This window comes from Sorex araneus, chromosome X (genome assembly GCF_027595985.1).
Source record: "Sorex araneus isolate mSorAra2 chromosome X, mSorAra2.pri, whole genome shotgun sequence".
NCBI lineage: Eukaryota > Metazoa > Chordata > Mammalia > Eulipotyphla > Soricidae > Sorex > Sorex araneus.
The window spans coordinates 202,790,165-202,814,753 of record NC_073313.1 but is presented as its reverse complement, the minus strand read 5'-3'; the positions used below and the strand labels follow the sequence as shown (position 1 = coordinate 202,814,753).

Sequence of the window (24,589 nt, the reverse complement as noted above, 5' to 3'; positions counted from 1 at the left end):
TTTAAAGCAAATAACATCTGGTCGGTTTCATTATTGCTGAAGAAAATGTTTTATGATGATGAGCACTATATGCAAAAGCCATTAAATTTCAGCTACATAAAAAATATTCTTAATAATAATAATTCTTTTCTTGTTGAATTCAGTAAGTGCAGTTTTTTTTTTCTCTAAGTGTCAGGTGATGACTCAGCTAATGCAGAAAGAACGTGTAGGTAGAGTTTGATACATGGATCAATTTTTTGTACTAAATTACCTGAATTCTGAGAGGGATGAGTTTTGTGTTCCCCATGGAAACAGGAGAAGAATACTAACAGAATCTAGCCTGTAAAGGTAGTGTAACCTCAGCATAAAAATGAAGACCACTGTTTTCCAGTGTCAAAATCTGTTCTAAAAGTTTGGGAAAAAAGTGTAACTATGCCTTTAGGGCATTGTCTAATAATGAATGCCATATTTAAGTACTATTTTGATAACCTCTAAAATATGTTAGCTATTTGTTTCCAGAATTTCTACATCATTATTTTAAGTGGGCTGGAAAGATAAGATTTGTGGATTCATCAACAAATCCACAAATTTGTATAAAAATAATTACACAAAAGTGAACATCACTCCATGGAGCAGCAGTCACCTTGTGTCTTGGCATCTTTCTTCTATTTCCAAATCTTTTTTAACCTCAAGTTAAAGTCTAAAGCTGTGTACCTCACCACCTCAAGGAAGCTTCTAGTATACAGAAGGTCATTCCCTCAACATAAAGCCTGAGTTAAACCTTCAAGATGCTCTTTTGAGGAAGCTTTATGCAACTGCAATTCAACTACTACAACTCCTATAACAAAAAGCCCCAAGCTATAACCTCTGTCTGATGAAGAAACTTTATCATCTGCGAACACGTTTTTCTATTTCCAAAGCAAAGAACCTTTTCACCTAAGACACACCACCCAAGAGGTAGAAAATACCAAACTGCCTCAAGCAACTTGTACTGTAAATCAAATATTAACGTGTATGTTGGTCACATTGTAGGAAATAAATAGGTATCACAAAGGAAAAAAGATCTCACAATGAACATTCCTTTGTATTAAAAAAGGGTCTAATTTCCCAAATGTCAAGATTACAGCAAGTCATGATTTATTTTTTTTACTTAACCAGTATAACTTCATTCAATAGACAAATAATGCAAGTATGGGGCTTGATTTGGTTCTTCTGAATATAATCACTAAGTTTTAACTTTGTAGGTATAATATTAAATAAAGACCTTTTAGTTTTTTCTTCTTAACTGGTCAATCTAGATCAGCCCTGTAACTCTGAGTCAGTAACATAATGTTACTGTGATATATGCAAACCCAATGCCAAAAATACTTGGACGTCAATCTTACAACTCCACTGACTATTAACCTATATGACTTCAGGAAAATTACTGTTCCTATGTGAATTTTGTTTCCTTCACCTCACAATGATGACAAATTGTACTATGCAACATAAGAAATGATCGATAAGTGGTTAATGTGATGCCTGGTCACTGTGAGTGCACAGTACAGTATAATTGTGGTTATTATGACTATTATCAATGATTTAAATTTTTTTCCTATCTATGCACTAAGTCAGTAATGTTTCTGAGTCATTATCCTTTCCAAAAGTATTGAAACCTCCATTGTGAAAGGGCTTTTTTGTCATTCCTTCTTTATTTCTGATCTTTGAACACTTAAACATTGGGCAACATTTTTATATATAAAATTAATCATGACTGAGTGCAATAACTTTGAGAGAAAATTTTTAAAGTGCAATATGGAATGAAGAATTCCTAGTTATTGCTTAATATATGCCATATAAATCTGCTATGGAAATGAATCTGAATCGTACAAAAATCCAATTAGACCACAAAGTCTATATTAAGGTAATTCTAGGGCATTCTGAGCAATGCAGTAAGATAAAGTTCAGGGATAAAAAAAAAAACAGGAGAAACAAGACAAACAATAATATGAGGTGTTTTGTCTTTCTTTTTTGTTTGCTTGACAAAATTTCTCCATTTATTCACCATTTAAATAGAATTCAAATTCAACTTATTTTTTTACTTTCTTTTTAAAAGTTTCATCTGCAAGTTCTTTCACAAGTCAATTATTCCTAAACCTATATAGTCACTGCTATTCTAATTCCTGTACTTAGAGTTAATTTTTTACTAAGGAAGAAAGCAATAAAGACATCTTGAAAAAAAATTTAACTACCCATAATTCTGCCACTCTAAAAGAAATATTTTCATTTTACTTATTATCTTCGTTATATCTGTGATATATATTGTGTACATGTATATAAATATGTATATTTTGTAACAAATTACAAATTTTATATAAAGTTTGAATGGTAATAAAATTTAACATTTTATTAGATCAATAAATGATATGGTTCCTTTGTAGTTGTTTTTTAAATGGCTGCATGCTATTTTCTTATTCTGATAACAAAATTTAATAACAGAAAATTATGATTGCTTTATATTTTGGATTTTCTACATGTATATGCATTTTATATCAAATAAGTTGCTTCACACATTATGTTTTGTTTCTGTACAATTCTTTCTTCAAGATAAACTTACAACACTTGAACTACTGGTTATACTATCTGAACATCTTTATAGTTGGGTTATTGTTCTGTATCATCATGTTCCAAACAGGTTACTGATCAGCTCTGTTAAATTCTTCACAAATACGGAGTTTAAATGTGATAGCAAGGATTAGAGAGATAGTACAGCAAGTAAGAGTCTGCCTTATACACCATTGACCCAGATTGGACTCCCAGCAGCCCCAAGTATCCACCAAGAGAAATTCCTGAGTGAAGAGGTAGGGGGAGCCCCTGAGAACTGCTAGATGTGATTCTGAAACCAAAACAATTAAAAATTAAAAATGTTATGACGTTAGTCAGGGAGATCTCAAAGGGCTGCAAGATAGGCCTAGGAGGCCCTGGGCCCTGAGTTCAAACCCTGACAATGCATGGCCCACTCAGTAGGCACTAACAGACCCTGGTAGCCCCAGAACTACTGAGCCCGAGCAGCTGGATCACTGGGCCAAGCACTGAACCTCAGATCTAGCATTGATAGGAGTGACCCCTGAGCACTGCTTGGTGTCCCCGCAAATGTTACAATATCAACATATAACTTAGAGCCAAAAGACAATTGGACAAGTTTCCCAAGCCCATGCAATATGGGGTAGAAAGTAACCATGATCTATTTAACCTATTAAAATTGGCTTACTATCCTGCTATTTTATTTTAAAACATCTAGGGTTTTGTGAACATCTGAATTAACTTGTTTTGATTATTTCTAATGCTGTCTTCAAAATGTTTTCCCCCCTTGAAGTTAGAGAGGCAAATATAGTGTCCACACCAAGAAAGTTAATAGAAATCTATTTTAAATATCCTCATTAAAATAATTATTAAAATTCGTTTAAGTAGAAACAATAACTGTGCTAAGTTAAGTTTGCTAATTTAACAGCGAGGAATGGCAAAATCATTCTCAGGTTAGTGGAGGAAGCACTGAAATATGTGATTGTACAGGGTGTTTCACTTCAGATTCTGCCTTAATATATCAACTCTGAGACTTTTAAAATGTCCATCCCCTCTTTGATTTCTGCTTCTTCAGCTGTAATGTTGGAAAAGATGGCTTAGGAAATCTACTTCCTCATGCCTTCAACCCACCCTCTGTGCCATCTTGCTGCACTCAGCACTGAAGAATCCTGGCCAACGGGCACCACAATGCCAGAGAATGCTCTGGACCCCAGACCAATCTGATAACACCGGGTTGCCCCAGATGGAGCAGGTGCAGTCTCTCCTCCTTCCCCAGATGGAATTCCGGCAACCATGAGCTTCTACAAACATGGCTACGGTATGTGGGGACCAAGACTATTTCTCCAAGCTGCTCGGCCGCGTAAGATGTTTCCTGATATACAAAGTGAGCAATGAAAAATAGATGATCTAGCATTTGTCCCTAGAAGGCAGGGTTTAATGGTGGTGGAAATATTCAAGCAAAATATAATGCCCAAAACTATAGAGATAGTATCTGAACAATTATCTGCCATAGAGGCAGGGAAAGGACTCAAATGGAAAAGAAAGGGATAATGGGGATATTGGTGGTGGAAGGTTTGCATTGGTGGAGTGATAGGTGATCGGTCATTGTATTGCTGAATATCAAACATGTGGCTTTTGGCAGAAATGCATCTGGAATACATTAGGTTTCTGGCGCTGGACCACCCCAGGTGGGAATGGGTTTCTTGCATTGGCCTCTTTCCACTGGCAGCTCGGTTGCCACTGCCATATTCCAGAGACCTAGGGACAGCCAGGGAGGGGCCCACAGTGATTAGGAACTCGGGGCCTTATGGGATGGGGGCGGAGCCAGCCCTCCCCTGCACCTTCCCCCCCACCCAGCCCTATGAGCCCCCGAGTTGCTGCCCACGAATGAGCCTTCTGGCTGGAGATTGAGCTGCTTATTGGCCATGATCTCAGAAACAAAGCTCGGAACTCAGCAGCTTAGGGCAGAAATCCCTCCGGATTTAATTATTAAAACTTCAGAATTCTAAAATAGCCCGGCCCCTATTGTGGCCGTGCATCACATATGCAATTCATAATCAGCAATAGAAAACAAATTGTCTAATGTTGTGTTTTCAGCAGATCTGCATGTTGGGGTAAAAGCCCAAATAATAATGGTGGGTTTGGTGTTGAAATATTGAATGTAAACAAAGTAGAGAGAGAGTAACACGGAAATCATATGCCATACAAGTAGTGGGCGGGACACTGGGGTTTTTGGTGGTGGAAAATGTGCACTGGTGAAGGGTCGGGTGTTTCATCATTGTATGACCAAGACTTAATTGGAAGACTTTGTAACTGCTCTCACGATATTTCATTTAAAAAATAAATAAATAAAAGATAAATTTTTTTTAAAAAAGAAATCTACTTCTGCTAGTTTGCTCACATAAATTAATTCTCTGCACCCTTTTCTAGCTTACATAGTGATTAATACTAACTTATGCAGCTCATTCATCACCATCTCCACATGCTTTTGAGACAGGAGTAAAAGAACCCCCAGTTACAAATAGCTTCTCAAGAAGAATGACATGCAGTTGTTTACTTACATTTCATAGCATTCATTAGAACTACCTACAGGTGAAAGAAACTGGTATCCATTAAGGAAATACAATTTCCAAGCTAATGTTCACTGACAGGCTCTTTTACAGACATTAACTATACCGCTACAGGCGATGGTGGTAAAACTATTCTGATTCCATTCAGTGTGGTTAGGGACACCGAGAAGCAGAGCTAAGTGTCAAAAAGTGTTTCCTGTTCAGTTAACAAATAGCCAGGCTGGCTGTGTGAGAGGGAGAAAAAGAAAAGACCACATGATAATATCCTACATATGCAGAGGAAAGGGCTGAAAAGTGCTCCTGGCTCTCACCATCTTTTCTTCCTCACCACAAAAGCCCACCACTGACATGACCCTACAGAAATTCCAAACCTTGATGTCAGTAAGCAACTCAACACTTCACATTTGCAGGGAGCACATCTCTTCCATATCCATTGAAATTCCATCCAAAGCAACTTCCACTTCCAGGCTACTCAAGTTCAAACTCTAAAAGCCCTACAGCTATTCTTTCCATCTTTCCCCCCAGATAAGTAAATTTGAAAACCAGAATAGCACGGTTCCAAAATAAACACGTTCTACTCTGTTTATTTACCCCTTCTGTGAATTTCTTTATACTTAAGAAGCCTTCAGAGTAACATTCATCCTCTTGTAACTTATTCAAATGTCCTCTACACCACTGGGTCTTATTAGGTAAAAAAATAAGTAAAGGGTAAAGAAAGCAAAAAAAAAAAAAAAAGTAAAAAGAGTATTTTCTCTAGGAAATTTGATACCGGGAAACAACTATTATTTATAATAGAATTGGCCACAGGCAGACAATACAACTCAGACTTTAAAAACAAAAACACATTTGCAATTTTCACATCATTATTTACATGAAAATTCACAAGCAGGGCAAGTCACTTGGCCAAATGCCCTGTTTTCTGTAAAATCACTAGTGCTCATATGTGCATAAACATGATCTAAGTCTTCATGAGTCTTGAATGTAAAGAGCCTAATCTGTGAGCAGTGCCATTAAACATTGAAAATGAGAGGGGTGAAGGTCGGGGGTGGAGAGGGGTGGGGGGTGGGAACAGACTATAGCAATCCAAAGAATTACTTCCTTAGATTACGGTACTTCAACTCATGTAGGAATAGTAAAGCAGCAGCAGAAGAAATACAATCTGGGAAAGAAGCTGACTTTTCTACCTGCAATGAGTGTCGATCCCAAATAAGGGATGGAACCAGGATCAGCTGTTTGTAAAGCCCTGTATTTATATACTATCCAAACAACTAAAGACAGACTATAGTGCAATATTGCAGCTACTGATTTTTATCAAGTTGTGTACTGAGTGTGGAAACTAATTTCTTTCAGAACCTCAAATGGTTTTTAAAAAATTTTTAATTAATTTTTATTGAATCACTGTGAGATACACAGTTACAAAAGTTGTTAGTGATTAGATTTCAGTTACACAATGTTGCAATACCCATCCTCAGATGGGTTTTTATAAGGCTCCTAATATCCACAAGTAATAAACAAGTAAGATTATTACTTGGTCAGATGACTTACCAACATCTTTCACTAGAAAGACAAATTTAACATTTAAATTTTAAAATTTAAAAGTATTTTAAGCTTATTCTGAATTTTTTTTACCATAAAGAAAAAAACTGCAAATATTTTTGCAAACTGAAGAAAAATGTACTGAAAACTCTAACCAAGTCAGTTATGATTGTTTAAAATGTTACTGTCATGTACAGAAACTGAGATACAGGCTTATCATTACATAAAAATTTTATAGAAATAACTTGATGGATCCTACCTTTTTCAGAAAGCGAACTCCATAGGTAAATACATATAGGTAAAATGAAAATCGCCACCTGTAAAAAGATTTTTTTAAAAATGTGTTATTTTGTTTAGTTTATATATTTCACAGAATACCAGTCCCACCCCAACCAGGCATGAATTAAGTATGTACAATCTCAGTGGGGGATGAAAACATATACTCACATGTGCTCAAGCATGGCTTTCTGGAAATATTTTAAATGGTAGTAAACATGAAAAATTTTGTTTTTGTTAACAAATTTGTCCATTGCTCATCTTGCCTTTCCCCAACATGTTTCTCTGGTTACTCAAGTCAGGTCGGGAAGGAATATATTTCAACACAAAGGTATGCAATGTATTTCTGTCTGGTTGAGATTTTAAATAATAAGTACCTAACTCATGTACAGATTTGCTTTGAAAATTAAACCCTTGAAAGTCTGGGATGTGACTCATTGGCAGAGCAGATGTCTTACATGTGTTAGGCTTTGGATTTGAGTCTCAGTAGGGTAAAAGAAAATTCAAAATAAAAGCCTAATATTTTAAATCAAGTAAGATTTTGTTTCATCCTTTAACAGTTACTGTCATCATTGAAGATCCTGCTAAATGAAAGCATTTGAAATTGAAATCATCCATCAAATGTACAATTCTTAATAACTCCTACACCAATCCAAACTATACAGCCAATTTTTTTTTCTTTTTGGGTCACACCTGGCAATGCACAGGGGTCACTCCTGGCTTTACACTCAGGAATTACTCCTGGCAGTGCTCAGGGGACCATATGGGATTCTGCGAATCGAACTCGGGTCGGCCACGTGCAAGGCAAACGCCCTACCCACTGTGCTATCGCTCCAGCCCATATACAGCTAATTTTTACTTTTTTAATGAGGAAAAAATTTAAGGTTTTATTTAAATTCATATTATACCGATGATGATGATGATGATGATGATGATGATGATAATAATAATGATGATGATGATGACGATGATGATGATGATGTTTGGGGACCATAACCAGGAGAGCTCAGTGCTAGCTCCTGGGTCTGTGCTCTGGGATCACTTTTGGTGGTGTCTGGGGTACTGGGATCAAATCAGGGGATCAAACCAGGGTTGGTTGATTACAAGGCAAAAGCTTTTGCCCCTGTACTATCTCTCCAGCCCCTTCTCATAGTAAATGACTGAATACTTGTTTTGAAACAAGACATTAATAAATATGAAGAATCCATAAGTTATTTATGCATATTTATGTATGTACCAAAAAAACTTACCTTAGAAATTAATGCCCAATTTTATTTACCATACTTTCTGCTTCAGAACATTTGTGCCTGTATATACCAGCTAGCATTCTCTAGCATTTATAAGGTTACACATTGATAGTATAGGGATTATAAATCAGAAATGAACACAAAAGAGAAAGTAGTTCTGGGACTCAGGTGGAATAATGCTTTGTTGTTGTTTGTTTTGTGGGCCATGAAAATTGTCAAATAAGGTTTAAAGGAGGTAATTTTAGAAGCTGATTTGAGTTACAGTCAAAATATTTTGGAGGATATGACTTCTGTCTTTAGATAAAAGAAAAATGATGATGAGAACTGAGTAAGATCCAACATCAGGCATTAATATCCCTCAGAAATTCCTTCCTTCCCGCTTGACTCTTCAAACACTATAAAATCAAGATCAGAACTAAGAGAAAAGAGCTTTGAATCTTCTGAAAAGCTTCACCTAATAAATCATAAAACCTGAATTCAGGAAGGAACAATAAAAACGGAGAGAACCAGTGATGATTTGATGAAAGCATCCAAACATTAGATTAAGGTAATAATTCTAAAATCTACAAAGACACCTTGTAAATAAAGGTAGTTCACTAATATTATAGTATCAAAGTCAAGGACTAATTTTAACCCCATCTCCATTATCAAGTTCCAGGTGGTGATGAGAGAGAACATCTTTGTTTCTGTTTGATATAAAAATTCTGCATTAGAAATGAAAACAAAAAATAGCTTCAAGGATGTGCAACTTGTACAGTTACAAAGGGTCCTAGGCTTGATTTAATGTTCTGTTGTCACCAGTTTGAAATTCTTAGTTGTTGAATGAGACCACATATTTATTTTATTTTGCAGTAAATCCTGCTAACTTTGGGAAAATCAACTAATTCCTCTTAACCACAATTACAACCCTATAATGGGATAATAATACTCTTTATAATAATATACTATTTTGGTATTATACCAACAGTCAGGACTGGAGCGATAGCACAGTGGGTAGAGCATTTGCCTTGCATGAGGCGGACCCAGGTTCAATTCCTCAGTCCCTCTCGGAGAGCCTGGCAAGCTACCAAGAGTACCTCACCTGCACGGCAGAGCCATATATTTGATATGCCAAAAACATAACAACAAATCTCACAATGGAAACATTACTGGTGCCTGCTCGAGCAAATCGATGAACAATGGGATGACAGTGCTTCAGTGCTACCAACAGTCAAAGTATTATGGCCCAAGTATCTACACGTCTCTCTAATATATATCAACCCCTCTTGTATTAAACTTACTACTTTAAGTCTGATGGGATCCCTTTTCTAACTTGGGAAGGCAACTAAATTCACAACATAGATTAATAACAGCTGCTTCTATTAAAAAAGTTTCCTGTTAGCAGGCAATAATCTACCAGTTTTTATGTATAATAAAAATTTATGGAAATCATTGAAATTCCTATAATCACTTATGTATCTACATTTATTTTGTCACTAAAATGACCCATTTTCCATAAGACATAGGTTCTATTACAGTAACAGTGATGCCTCCATCATTTGAATTCCAACTTGTGATGAATATTTACAAGGCAGAATTTATTTTCATATAACTGCAGGAAGCAAAATTTTCAAGCATTGTGCCACATGCAGAAAGTACTTCTTTTAAACTTGTGTATAGCCTCTGCCAACCTTGCACCTAGAATATCTATAAACAGAGACAATAAAGACACACACACACACAAAATAACTTTCAATGTACAGCAAGAATTAGAGAAGAAATTTCATAGTAGAAAGTTAATAAAATTAGATTTAAAAAATAAAAGGCAATGAGAAACAGGCTATGAGTCTTGATGGAAATGGGAAATTTTATCTTCCTTTCTCCACTTTCTGTCATCTGTACAGATATAAAAAATTGTACCAGTATGAAAGTTTGACAAATCTATTGTGAATGATACTTTTTGGGTAGTATGAAAATTTCCCCACTCGATCTATTAGTCACCACTTCTTTTAAAAGATGTGTGAATAAAGGAGGTCCTCATAACCTTGGGAATTTTAGTTGCAGAAAAGCAGGTTTAATGCGCTGATCTGTGGTGGTTTGGCATTATAGTAGTTAAACTTCTTATATAATACACACAGAGAAATTGAGAACAAGATATTGAAGAATCTTTATACAAACACTCCTGCCCATTGGGAATAGGCCAGAAGATAGAGTGGGGTGAGGGGTTGGGGGAGGAAGGTCATCTATATAAACACACAACAAGACCTCAAAAAGATCTAAAAGAAAGCAAACAAGAAGAGAGTAGAAATAAAAGTAACTCATGTACCCTTTCTGTGATTTCACTTAGATTTATATTTCCAAATCAGGAAAGAAATTAATAGCTACATATCAACATAGGTCTACTAAGGACTATTATATAAATAGTAGAAAGAAAATAACATGCTAAAAAGTTAAAAAAAACTGTTTACTAACTAGAAAAATCATGCAATTTTTAGAAAAGTATTTGCATTCATGTACTCTAGATGAGTCTAAAAATAGTCACAAATCAAAGACAAAAGACATCTGAAAAATACATATTTTTTAAGAAAATATTATTAGTGAAATTAAAAAGTACTACAGGGATTTTTGGAGCCACACTCAGTGTGACCAAGGCTTGTTCCTGGCTCGGTCTTTAGAGATCACTCCTGGAGGCACAAGGGGACCATATGTGATGCCAATGATAAAACAGGTAAGCCATGTCTAAGGTAAGTGCTCTAACTACTGTACTATTTCTCTCACCCAAGAATTATAAAACATAATGGTAGAATTAATATTATCCACAAAGTGGGGCCAAGACAGGATAGCGAAGAGAAAATGCTGATGCATACTGTGTTAAATTGAGTCCGTGATGAGAGATAAACATCTTTAGAAGGCTGGGAAAGAGAGCTAATAGATTAAAAAAGACCCTAGATCTGGAGGAGCATCACCAAGGATAATTAAAATTGTTTCTAGGAAAACACAAATGAAGAACTGAAACAGAAGTAATAATCAACCAAGACAAACTTAAGGGGAAGAAACTGAACTGAAAAAATAAAGAGAACTAAATTTCATCATGAACCATCAATTCAAAGACACATTCTGACAAAGGTTTTGATTCTTAAATACTTTTTAAAAACCTCTTCAGTATCCAGGTATAAAAAAAAAAACAAGTCAACATGCAAGTCAAATGAAATTAAGGCACCACCCAAAGCATAACACCTGCTTGGCCTTAAATGTTTCCTCTGTATTAGCTATTATAGAAAAACAAATTTTATGAAAGGGAGTCACATAAATCAAAGGCTATGAAAACAAGTTACTCATTAGCTTTCACTAAAAATTTATAGGGCAACTTCCAAACACCAAAGATGCAAATAAAAATTAAGAATTCAAAACGTTTGGCTATTGTGGACAGTGCTGCAGTGAACACAGAAGCACAAGTGTCATTCTGAATAGGGTCCAGAAAAGTTATTGCTGATTCTTATAAACTCAATTCTAAGTATTTTATAGAAGCCTTCATACTGTTTCCCAAAAGTCTCATCCAGTCTAGAATCCCACCTACAGTGGACAAAAATTCCTTTTGCCCACAGCCATGCCAACACTGGTTGTTTTCATCCATTGTGAAAAGACAAAATCACGCAATCTACTGCTATCTGGATGGAAATGGAGGGAACCGTGCTGAGCCATTCATGTGGAAGGAAAGAGACAGACTCAGAATGCTCTCTCTCACATACAGGATATAAAGCATAGTATGAGAATAACAAATGGCTAAATTTAAGCAACAGGATCTAAGAACTTCTTTACAGAATGGAACTTACCACTGCAGCAATGAGAGATGAGGGCAGGGATGTTGTTTTAGTAGTGATGGGGAGAAGATCCTGACACAATGATGGAGGGAAACTGACACTGGTGGAGGGTGTGATGTTAAAATGTTGTATTCACGAAACCATATCATGTTAGTTTTACATGGCAGTGTTGTAAAGCTGAAAATCACAGTGATTAAAATAAAAATTTTTAAAGTTTGAGCAAAAGGTAGGCAATATTTTGCAAAGAAATAGCATATCAGAGAACTCTGGGAAGAGTTCAGTAGGAACAAGGTAAGAGTCAATGGAGTCCCTGAAGAACAAGAGGGCAAATTCGATAAAGAAACAATAGTTAAAGAAATCACCAATAATACAAAAGGTAGGACACTGGCCCTTTGTAGGAAGCTTGCCACAGTGCAGAGAGAAGAGTTAGGGAAGGGAAGAGAACACTATGACAATGACAAGGGAAAGGTTACTCTGGATGATAACTGGAAGCTGAAAGGAGGTAAAGTAGATACTCTATTAATAACAGTATTAAAACTACAATACCTAAAGGGTAAAAGGAAAAAGTGCCTGCCATAGAGGCAGGCAGTGTTTATGTGTTTGTGTGTGTATGTGTGTGTGTTTGTGTGTGTGTGTAGGGGGAATAGGGGGGGCAGCAAAAGAGGAAACTAGGGACATTAGTGGAGGAAAGTGGACACTGGTGAAGGAATCAGTGCTGTATCATTGTCCACCTGAAACTCAATCATGAATAACTGTAATTCATAGTAAGCACTGTAAGCACTGTTGTCCCCTTGTTCATCGATTTGCTCGAGCAGGCACCAGTAACGTCTCCATTGTGAGACTTGTTACTTACTGTTTTTGGCATATCGAATACACCATGGGTAGCTTGCCAGGCCCTAAAGTGCGGGTATGATACTCTTGGTAGCTTTTTTTGTATCTACAGATTTTTATTGCTATCCATTATTTATTAATGTAGACATTCATAATATTATTATTAAGCACATCTATAATATTTTCTAATATAAAGCCAATATTCCTTTTCTTGGGCTAAAATGAGATGCTTTTATACTCCTTACATTTTCTTAACTATGCTCACTCATACTAAATTCTCAATTTGTAAGGTTTACCTATTGCCTATGTAATTTACCTATTGCCTATATTACCTATGTAAACCCTAAAATATATTAGCAAAGAATTTAAAATAAAGTTTTATTAATGACAGTGAAAATATGATGATTATCACAATTAGACCTAAGTACAAAACAAAATTTAATGTGATGTAATTTAGATGTTAGACTTGAATGCTTAGTTAATAAATGTAAGCACTGAATTATATTGTATTAAACTGTATTTCTTTCTTTACATAGAGTAAAATCACATAGCAATTAATCGTCACAAAGAGAAGGCCACACCCATCACGAGATTGGTGTTTGAAGACTGTATGTGTAAAAAATACTGTATTATGAATGACTCTGTAATCCACAGTGTTTTAATAAAAAAGAAATTAAAAGTTTGGGGCGTGCTGGAGAGATAGGACAGCAGGTAGGGTGTTTGCATTGCATGCGGCCAACCTGGGTTCGATCCCCAGCATCCCATATGGTCCCCCAAGAACTGCCAGGAGAAATTGCTGAGTGGAGAGCCAGGAATAACTCCTGTGTATCTCCGGGTGTGACCCCCCCAAAAAAAGCAAAACACAAAAAAAAGTTTGGGGGCCTGAGAGACAGTACAATGGGTAGGGTCCTTTGCCTTGCACAAAGCTGGCCTGGTTTCGATACCAGGCATGGCAAAAGGTTTCCTAGTCCTATCAGGAGTTATTCCTGAGCACAACGCCAAGGGTAAGCCCTGAGTATAGCATAGTGTGTGGCCCCAAATACAATAAATTTTTTTTTTAAAAAATTCAAACAGTTTTGGGGCTGGAGTGATAGCACAGCAGATAGGGCATTTGCCTTGCACTCAACCAACCTGGGTTTGATTCCCAGCATCCCATATGGTCGCCTAGCACTGCCAGGAGTAATTCCTGAGTCCGGAGCCAGGAGTAACCTCTGTGCATCGCAGGGTGTGACCCGAAAAGAAAAAAAATGAGTTTAATTTAATTTTTACATTTTTATCTTTTTTCTGGGGGAGGGGTGCACACCTGGCAGTGTTCAGGGATCACTCCTGTTGGTCTAGGGGAACTCTCTGAGATGCTGCAGGATTGAACCCAGTTGGCTGTGCAACGCAAACACCTTACTCTCTGGACTATCACGCCTGCCCTTCAGAAAGTTTAATTTTTAACTAAAAGGATCATGGGTCAGCAAAGAGTGAACACACCAAAATTTCAATGACAAATGAAATGATCTTGTTTTATGGAGATTTTTATATAGACTATATGACAATAATAATGAAGAGATGAATGCTTATATAAGTGAAGTAGGGAATGGAGAAATGAAACAGTAAGTTTATTCCTTCCTTTCCCTTGTTGTTGCTGAGATGACCAGAGCTCGCAGGTACTTGGCTGTGATGCTCGTGCGCACTTTGGCTGCTGAGCTCACCGGAGACTGTACAATAGTTGGCTGCCTGGAGGAGCTGTTCTGGGGATCAAACTCAAAGCCTACCACTGAGTTCTCAAGTGCCCCCAATGTAGTGTTACAGGTAAATTTCAAACTATATTGTTAGAGTAACATAGTACCTATAGTTCAAAGCTTTTTTTTTTTTAACTAAAAGACAACTTTTGGTTAAAGATGGCAAATTGAACGTATAAATTTATCGATGAGCTTCAAGAAGGTATATAGCAGTGTCTGGGAAAAGAAGGATTTTTGTTAAGAAAAGCACAGATTCACAAAGACCAAAAAAATGAGTGAAGACAGCCAGCGCATTTTGGAGCCTAGTTAGAAGAACAGGAAGTTGGCTCCTCCATCCTGCAGAGAATGCTCGGAGTGTTAAACAATTCCACAGAGACAACAGAGCAGGAATTAGTCTGCAAAAGAGCAACCTCTGTTCAGAGACCTAGGGATTAGCATGTGCAAGGCCTCATGGTTGCTAAGTGGCAAAATAACCAAGACACCAACTTTATGCAGCACTAACTATAGTATCAGCTGTCAAATGCCACAGAATCAGAGTGCAATTTTTTTTTTTTTTTTTTTTTTGCCTAGGAAAGTCACGGTGTTCCACTCTTTGTTTGGGCATATGAACCTTTCAGAGCCATCAAGCCTGAAAATTAGAAAGGAAAGCTAGTAAAAACTACCACCCACTGAATCTGGTTTATCATCCTTACACCACACAGCTGAAAGGGTGCTTTGTTCAACTCAAGACTACTAAAATGTGTCATAAAATCAGGGGTTCTGCTGCCAAGTGTACCCAAATATCTCAGCTATCTTAATTTAGAGATAAAGCGTAAGAAGGGAAAAGAGCTCTCCTCAGCACACCTTTCTGGAGAGAACAGAACCATTGTTTTCGCCCCTGTTATTTACATTTCTAGAGTGCTTCCTTTGTGCCAGGGGCTGTTGGAAGTACTTAACAAGTAGGAAGTCCTTTAGTTGAAGCTATAGCCTACAGCAAGGTAGGTATCATAATCAGCATTCCTTCTGTATTTCCCAAGGAGGAAACAAGCAGAGTGACCCAGTAAATTGTCAGAGGTCACACAGTAAGAAGGAGCTGTCTCTACTATCCCAGCTCTTAACAATCAGGCCTGCTGCCTCTTTCTAGGTTTTATTCATCTGAAAATTGAGGCTCCTGGGCCCAACTTAAAAGGCATTTCAAGTGGAGCTATTAATGGACACCACAGAATGAGAAGTTTCTGTCTACTGCACAGAAGCAGCAACTACTTGGCAAAGTTGGAGATGGGGTTCATAAGTATTGGGACTGTTTTTCAGTGCCAGAGAAGCGAATATCATATGAACTTGTCCACTAAAGTTGACACCGGGAACACCGGGGCCTCTTCTTCCCACATTCTCACTTCCTACCTGCTGAGACACTAGGGCTCATTCAAGATTTATGTCAAATGTACTTAATTCTTTCAAACCATCTTTCTTGAACGTGGCAGCTTTGGAAGCACTAAAATTCTCAGGTGGTATGCTTTTTTATTTACTTCATCTTAGATTACAAGGCACATTTTTGGCTTGCTTCTGAGGTCCAAGTGAGTAAGACTGACTTTATTTATCCTTGCATTTCTAATGCTCAACATTGTTCAGGGGACCAATAAACTCCTAAATTGGCACCTGAATTTTTATTAAAGGTCAGAGTGTGTTTTTATTTATTTACTTATTTCTCCCTTGAATTTATGAGACTTTAGGGGGAAAAGGGAATGTAGGGAAGCTCCCAGATATCAGGAGGGGTCTCCTAAAGAAGAATTCCAGAGAGAAGCAGAAGCCTTTGCCCTTTTATACCATTTTAAGGAAGGCAGGTGGGTGAGCACTTCTTTATTAAGGTTGCAAGAATGTGGGCTATAGAAATGAGAAAGAGGATGCTGATTACCCTCTGGTGCCTGGATCCGGCAAGGCCTAGGGTCATCCATGTTATCAGGCACTACCTAGGCCATTCTGGTGACATGCCATACCTATGATCCCCTTTTTTTAGGACACTGTCCCTCATCTGGTTCTGCCTATTTCCTGTTGTCTCTATCAGAAGAAACTCAGTACCCACAGAGAAGAAAGACTTCACCTCTTGTCAGTTTGAGGGGACAAATGCATTTAGAAAGGATAGAAAAAATGTATTTATGGACACAGCAGTGAATCCCAGAAGACAGCGGCTCACAGGAGATCTCTCTGGACCCCGTACCAAGCCAATTCCATTGGGGCACCTCAGATGGAGCAGGTGTGCCCTCTCTGTCCACTCGGTGGCCACAAGCTTCCAGAAGTAAAACCCAGGTACGCGGCTTCAAGGACTAAGACTCCAGGCCGCAGCGGAGACGGGCTGTCCCTTCCCATCTCCCCACCAGCTTGGGTCCTGGATGTCATGCCCATGATCTACCTCTGGGCGCCATCTCAGCATATCAACGACTGTAGGATGACATTACTTTGTCCTTTCCCTCCTTGCCACAAGTAGCTTGTCCCGGTTTTACCCAGAGTTTAGGCTTACCCCAGTCTCACCCATCAAGGTGTTCCCGAATCTCTCCCATCCCTTTGTTTAGCTATAATCACTTCTCCATGTTCTCTTCCCCAAAAGAGTTAATCCTCGGCTTTCCCTTAATCTGACTGCTAATTTGCAAGGTCAGACCTTCCTAGGATACTGAATTTATATTATATAAGTTAATATTGCCTTTCTCCTCTTCTTGTGCCTTTTGAATAATTTACTTTAAAGCTATGACTGTTTTGTATAGACACAAGAAGACAATATTATGTTTTTATAACTTGGGAATTAATTGGCCTCGAATATTCCCTCCCGGGCATCTGCTTTCTCCACTTAAGCCTCAGTTGCCCTCAGTTCCTAGCACCCCAAAGCAGGGTCCCCGACGTGGGATGGGAAGGATCCAGGGCAAGCGGTGAGTTATGTGCTACCCTGGCATCGAGATGGGCCTGGCCAAAGTGCCTAATTCTTAACTATAAGTTAAGAGCTTGATCATAGACAAATGCTGTCATGATCCAATAGTAATTATGAGACTGGGACCCTGCCAGGGATAGGAAAGACTGATCTGGCCTGAGCACTGTAGTCTGAGATTGAGATGGCCCCAGGAGAGCAATTCTATAAGCTTTAATGCATCTCTTATTGTGTCCATACAAAATAATTAATATTATGAATTCTTATATGTTTGCTGGCTGAGGAGAAGAGAAACACATTCATGGGACTCCGCCCTTGGGTGGATCCTCCCGCTGAAAGAGAATTAAGTCCTAGGAGATGCATCCCCTAAGGGAAAGGAACCTTACCCTATTGCTGACCACACCTATGTGTATGCCCCAACCCCCTGATGCTGTGGAGATTTAACTAGGCTGTAAGAGTGGGTTGGGGGACCAGATCCACGAGCCAGATCCACGGGGAGAGATCAAGGAGAGCAGGAGAGAAGCCAGAGAGAGGCAGCAGTTGAGCAGTAGATCCAGAGAGAGGCCGGAGCTGGGAGTGCTGGAGATGAGAAAGATTGAAGATTGAATAAACGGTAACTAATCAGCAACCAGCTTGGTCCTCGTTCTTCCTTCGCCTGTCTTTGACCACCGGCCGTCCCGATCCAGTCCACACACTGCGGTTCCAGAGCACCGAACGCGGGTGGTGAGACAGAGCCGCCCGGAGAGCCTGCGAGTGCACTCGCCCCTCGGCAAGCCTTAGTTTTTTACAAACGACCTTGATCCAGAAACTCCCAAATTAATCTCAAAATGGATTAGCTCCCTCTTGAGATGCCTCTGGACCCCAACCATTTACAAATTTAGAATTCCAGAAGCATGTGGCTGAGACCTCTCATGATATTCATAGTAAGCAATAGGAAATAAATTATCTAGCATCTGCCCCTGGCACGCAGGCTTGCCTGGTGATGGGAAAATTCAAAGTACTAGTGGTGGGAAAGTGTAACAGTGGAGGGATTGGTGTTGAAATACTGAATGTAATCAATTAATGTGAACACTGAAGCACTGTAGAACTGTCGTCCCCATTGTTCATCGATTTGCTCGAGAGGGTACCAGTAACGTCTCCATTATGAGACTTGTTACTGTTTTTGGCATATCGAATACACCATGGGTGGCTTGCCAGACTCTGCCGTGTGGGCGAGATACTCTCGGTAGCTTGCAGAGCTCTCCGAGAGGGACGGAGGAATCGAACCCAGGTTGGCCGTGTGCATAGCAAACCACCACTATGCTATTGCTCTAGTCCTAAATGTGAACAATTTTATGAAAATAAAACCTTTTTAAAAAATGTATCTACTTTTAATTTTTTCCCCAATAAAATAGTTATTATTCAAGTAATTTAAAGAATTTTCCAAGAACCATGTAAAACATGAATAAGATCGAGGAAAAGGATGCCAAAAGGCTTCCAATACAATTTTTAAAGTTTGGATCTCTTATTTTGCATGTTGTTGACTCTGTATATTAAATTATCGATATAGTAAGAATTCTCTCTCTCTCTTTCCCTCATTCTCCCTCTCTCTTTCCTTTTTTCTCTCTCTCTCTCTCTCTCTCTCTCTCTCTCTCTCTCTCTCTTTCTCCTTTTGGGCACTAGAATACCACTGTTCTAAACTAAAAAATAAATTCATTTCTTATCAAATACACAAAGTAATGAATAGTCTATAAAATGCTTTAATACAATTTTACATTATTATGCATTATGCTATTACTAAATGCATATATCAGCAAAGTATTATGACATATATCTATGTAATTAGATAAGCAGAATATGCTTGAAATAAAATAGATTTTATTCTGTCAATGATATGTAAGTTTGCCTATTTCCTCTAAATACAAAGGAGATAGATTTCCTGTTTTCATACTAAAATTTCTGGTATTCTGACTTTCAAAATACTTTAATAAAGCTTCAGCAGAAACTTTTCATGTTAATTTTTTTAAACTCTTCTTTAGTCAAATACAATCGGGCTTGTTAAAGTCCTTTAAAAGCTGTTCCTGTGTAGTTTATATATTCATTTTCACAAAATTTTGAAGTGAAGTGACTTTGAAAGATAGCAACAGCCATCTTTTTGAAGCAAAGTATTCTTATCTACTAGGATTTCATTGAGGACCACCTATTTTTTTTTTTCAAAAATAGCAAGAGCTGGGTTTTCTTTCATGTTTACTTTATGTTGAAAACATACTAAGGTTTTTTTGAAAGTTTTTCTTACTCCTTTGAGGGATACATTTTGAATAATTAAAGCATAATGATTTATATAATTATTTTCACATTATTTACATGTAAACTATGATTTACATAATTATTCATAGTGGGATTTTTGATATACTATGTTCCAGCACTGATTCCATCACACAGTTTCTTTTCCCCTTCACCAGGGTTTCCTACCATCATCCCTCTTCCCACATTCCCAGCCTGCAACCTTGGTAGGCAGATTTTAAAGTTTGTTTGTCGGAGTTTGGATCTCTTGTCTTGCATGTTGTTGACTCTGTAGTATGGGTCTGTACAACAACCCTTTATACCACCAATATACTCCGACCCCCTTCACTCCTACTTCCCCTCTAATTTCTTTCCTTTTCTGACCTTCTCTCCCCAACTCTAGGGCAAAGGGTGATCTAGGCACCCCCCGCTTTCAAACATAGCATTCCATTGTCCAATTATTCTATATTGTAGCACTGTAGCACTGTAGTCCTGTTGTTCATTGATTTGCTTGAGCGGGCACCAGTAACATCTCCATTATGAGACTTGTTATGGTTTCTGGCATATCAAATATGCCAGGGGAAGCTTGCCAGCCTCTGCCGTATGGTTGGGATACTCTTGGTAGCTTGCCGGGCTCTCCAAGAGGGATGGAGGAATTGAACCCAGGTCAGCTGCATGCAAGGCAAACACCCTACCCACAGTGCTATGGCTCCAGTCCAATTATTCTATATACCACATGTTAATAAGATCAACATGTGTTTGGCCTTCCACTTCTAGCTTACTTCATTTAAAATGATATCTTCTAGTTCCATCAATGTTGCAGCAAATTGCATAATTTTATCTTTCCTTAGAGCTGCATAATATTCCACTTTATATATAATATATACATACTATATATTCATTATTCACTTATTTATCATTGAACATCTAGGCTGATCCCATAGCTTAGCTATTTTAGTAGGTGCTGCAATGAATAATGGTGTGCATATATCTTTTTGGATGAATGGTTTTTTGTCCAGGGATTACATAACCAGAAGTGGAATTTCTGGGTCACATGGTAGGTCAATTCTTAACTTACTGTGATTCTTTACTGTTTTCCATTAAGGGTGAACCAGGCAACATTCCCACCAGCAATGGATGAGAGTTCTTTTCTCACCACATACCCACCATATAGATTGTTCCCATTATTTTTTTTTCTTTTTGGGTCACACCCGGCAATGCACTGGGGTTACTCCTGGCTCTGCACTCAGGAATTACCCCTGGCGGTGCTCAGGGGACCATATGGGATGCTGGGAATCGAACCCAGATCAGCCGCATGCAAGGCAAATGCCCTACCCGCTGTGCTATTGCTCCAGCCCCTGTTCCAATTATTTTGATATGGGTCATTCTCACTGGTGTTAGACTGTATCTCATTATTGTCTTGATTTGAATTTCCCGAATAATAAGTGATGATGAGTATTTTTTCATGTGCCTGTTGGTCACCAACTGGTCTTCCTCAGAGAAGTGTTTGTTCATTCCCACTCCCCACTTGATGAGATTTTAGGATTTTTAAAAATTTTTGTGAGTACTTTGAATATCCTGCATATCAACTCTTTAACGTGCTGAATACAAATATTTTACCATTCAGTTATCTGTCTTTTAGTTTTTGCAAAGGAGATGAGAGTAAAGACAGTCACTTCATGAAATTTATTAGTTACACAGGTGGGGGGCTAAGGGTGGGGGGGCTAGGGTGTGGCGGGCTAGGGGTGTGGGGGTGCGGGTGGAGCTATACTGTGATTCTTGGTGGTGGAATATGTGCACTGGTAAAGGGATGGGTGTTCGAGCATTGTATAACTGAGACTTAAACCTGAAAACTTTGTAACTTTCCACATGGTGACTCAATAAAAAAATTTAAAAAATAAATTAAAAATATTTTAAAAATCTTTCAAACTAGTCTATTAAAAAAAAAGACAGTCACTTCAACACATCTGAGAAAACTATATAACCACCTGTAAAAAATTAAAGCTGGATTCATATCTCACACCTTATACAGAAGTCATTCAATTCAAGTGGTGCAAAGACCTGGAGACAGATTGGAATCAGTACTTTATTGAAAACATAGGCAGAATGACTCCAAGATCTGTACCTCAAAGGAATCTTTAATGATATAATGCTACTGGCAAAAATAACAATCAAAAATAAACAAAAGGGACTACAACAAATTAAAGAGTATCTGCACGGCAAAAATATGCTAAGAATTTTATGTTAACACAAATTTTATGAGAGAGCCTATTGGGTAGATATGACTACCATTCTCTTCTTATTAGTAAGGAACGTTAGTGTAGGTAACCTGTCTTTAAACACAGTAAGTGGTACCTAAGGGATTCCACTCTAGGAAAAGATTATGCACCCCAACAACTAAACACTGCCTCTTTAGCACAAATACTAAAACTTAAATTTCATTGTAAATAATGTTATTCTCCATTTGTGTCTTCCATCACATACACAAAGTCAGTGGAACTGCTCTGGTAGTTATCACCATTTCAGTTTCTTATCTACACCAATGCAAAACACCAAGTAAGAATTTCTCTATAGCAGACTGTTGTTTTTTTTTTAAATTTTATTGAATCACTGTGAGATAGTTACGAGCTTTCATGTTTGGGTTACAATTACACAATTATCAAACACTCATCCCTCCACCAGTGCACATTCCAACCACCGATATCTCCGGTATATCCCCCTTTCCCACCCTCTGCCTGCCTCCATGGCAGACAATATTCTTTATACTCTCTCTCTACTTTTGTGCATTATGGCTTGCAACACAGACACTGAGAGGTCATCATGTTTGGTCCATTATCTACTCTCGGTACACCTCTCCCATCCCGACTAATTCCTCCAGGCAGGCTGTTCTTTTCCCCATTAATATAAAGCACACTCAAAGTGAAATGGTTCTGTAAGACGCCTCTTTAGAGGAGTGGGGTCATGAATGTATGCTGCTTTCCCAAGTAGAAAAACAGTTCTCTGCAGGCAGGAATTTTATGGATATTTTATTCGAACATCATTATATTTCTCTACATGTAAATAATAGGAGTAATGCCCCATTTTAAAAAATTTCCTTTACTCCAGATTGTTCATAACATTAACAACTCCTAAAAGCCTATCTAACACTCTGGTTCTGCAGATAAGAAAACTGGGTCCAGAAAGTTTCAACTTGCATGCACTAATAGGTAAGTTGGTGAAAGAAAACAGGCCTTCCTAATCTCACAATAGACTCTGTCTACATATAGAGTCTCTGTGGTTTAAAAACTGGAATGGATAAACATCTCAGAAGTTTGAGAATTCTCAGGAGATGCCTGATACACTGCCCATTACCTGAGGAGGGTATAATAAGTTCACTACTGAATAGACATTGAACAGCACAAATTAACCTAACAACCAAATCTTATTTTCACAAATCCAGGGTGATAGACTTCCATTTATTTGGGGGATTGGTTGGTTGGCAGGATTTTTGGATTATGGAACAAAATCAAGTCCTTAAATTATTTTGCATTTAGTAAGACTCCAAAGCATTAGACATCATTGAACCACATTGATGTTTCAATTTTCTTTCTTTTTCCACAGGATTTTAGCAAAAATCCTGGTGTTCTTTACACAGTAATTTTAAGTAAGTGGTAAACATAAAATCTTAGTCAACTAGCTAAAAGGTTTCATTTGAGAACAATTGTTAAAAGATAAAAACGGTTACACGGTTACTGGGTCACTACTAACTTTATTACTCTTAGTACAAACACTTCACCTGTGAAGGAGACAGAAAATCAATACTTTTTTGAAAAACATCAAAAATATCTTGAATGAAATAAAGGTTGTAAAGATTCCTTTTCTTAAAAAAAAAAAACTCCGACAAAAATATAAATTCCTAGCTCAGCCCAGATAAATCCGGAGCCGCTGAGCGCGAATCGGACCCTCTGCGCCTAAAGACTTTGATTCCAGAGATGTAACACATTCGGGCATCCAGCGCAGCATCCGATAGCAATGCACTGGGACACCGAACTGGGCTACAACTCTGTGCTGCCAGGGGTGGATTTTTTTTTCCTCCCCACCCTGTCTTCCTGCACGGAAAGCAGCGGGCTGGCGGCACCCACCTGGCAGGCGCCATCTTCTGTGACTCCAAACCCACAGGTAATCGGTTTTTACTTTTGGGGCTCCCAGGAACTCATGGGAAGGGGGCGTAACCTGCACGCCCTCGGCCCAGATAAATCCGGAGCCGCTGAGCGCGAATCGGACACTCTGCGCCTAAAGACTTTGAATTCAGAGACTTCTTACAGCAATGCACTGGGACTGTGAGCGGTGCTATGTAATTTCTGGCAGAATTTTCCCTGGACTTTATACAGAAATCCAAAATCACGTCCACGCGACTTAACATTTATAATTGTCAGCAATGTGAAACGGTTCCATTTGAACAGGTCTGACTTGGGGGGGGAAACTCCAAATAATAACAGTAAGTTTTTGTTGAAATATTGAAGGTTTTTAATGTAGCAGCCACCTCTCTGGACTGTGAACTAAGCAAAAGCCCCACGCTGGCCGACGTGGCATGGCGTACACCATACTATGAGGTGCAGGAAGGGGGATGAGGGGGAAAAAGAAAAAAAAAAGGGAAAAGGAAAAAGGAAAAAAAGAGAGAGAGAGAGTTATGTACTTGTAGCAGTGGGGCTACATATCTCTCCATTCCAGCAATGAAAAACTAATTATCAAATGTAGTAGGTCTGTCTCTCTTGGTTGGAAACTCCAACAACTATAGTGAGTTTTGTGTTGAATTATGGAATGTAATCAAGGTAAAGAAAAAATGAAGTGAAAATCATTAGTTATACAGTAGGGGGTAGGGGGTGGGGGCGGGGGGTATACTGGGGTTTCTGGTGGTGGAATA

The 24,589-nt window shown here is 38.2% G+C and overlaps 1 protein-coding gene across 1 annotated transcript in view; it reads right to left on the bottom strand.

The window, feature by feature from the left end:
• The window catches only part of CERS6 (ceramide synthase 6), a 332,575-nt gene that overhangs the window by 148,483 nt on the left and 159,503 nt on the right, over positions 1 to 24,589 (bottom strand). Inside the window, exon 4 of the mRNA XM_004601129.2 lies at positions 6,907 to 6,964. Coding sequence (XP_004601186.1) covers positions 6,907 to 6,964 — 58 coding nt within the window. The remainder of the gene's footprint in view (positions 1 to 6,906; positions 6,965 to 24,589) is intronic.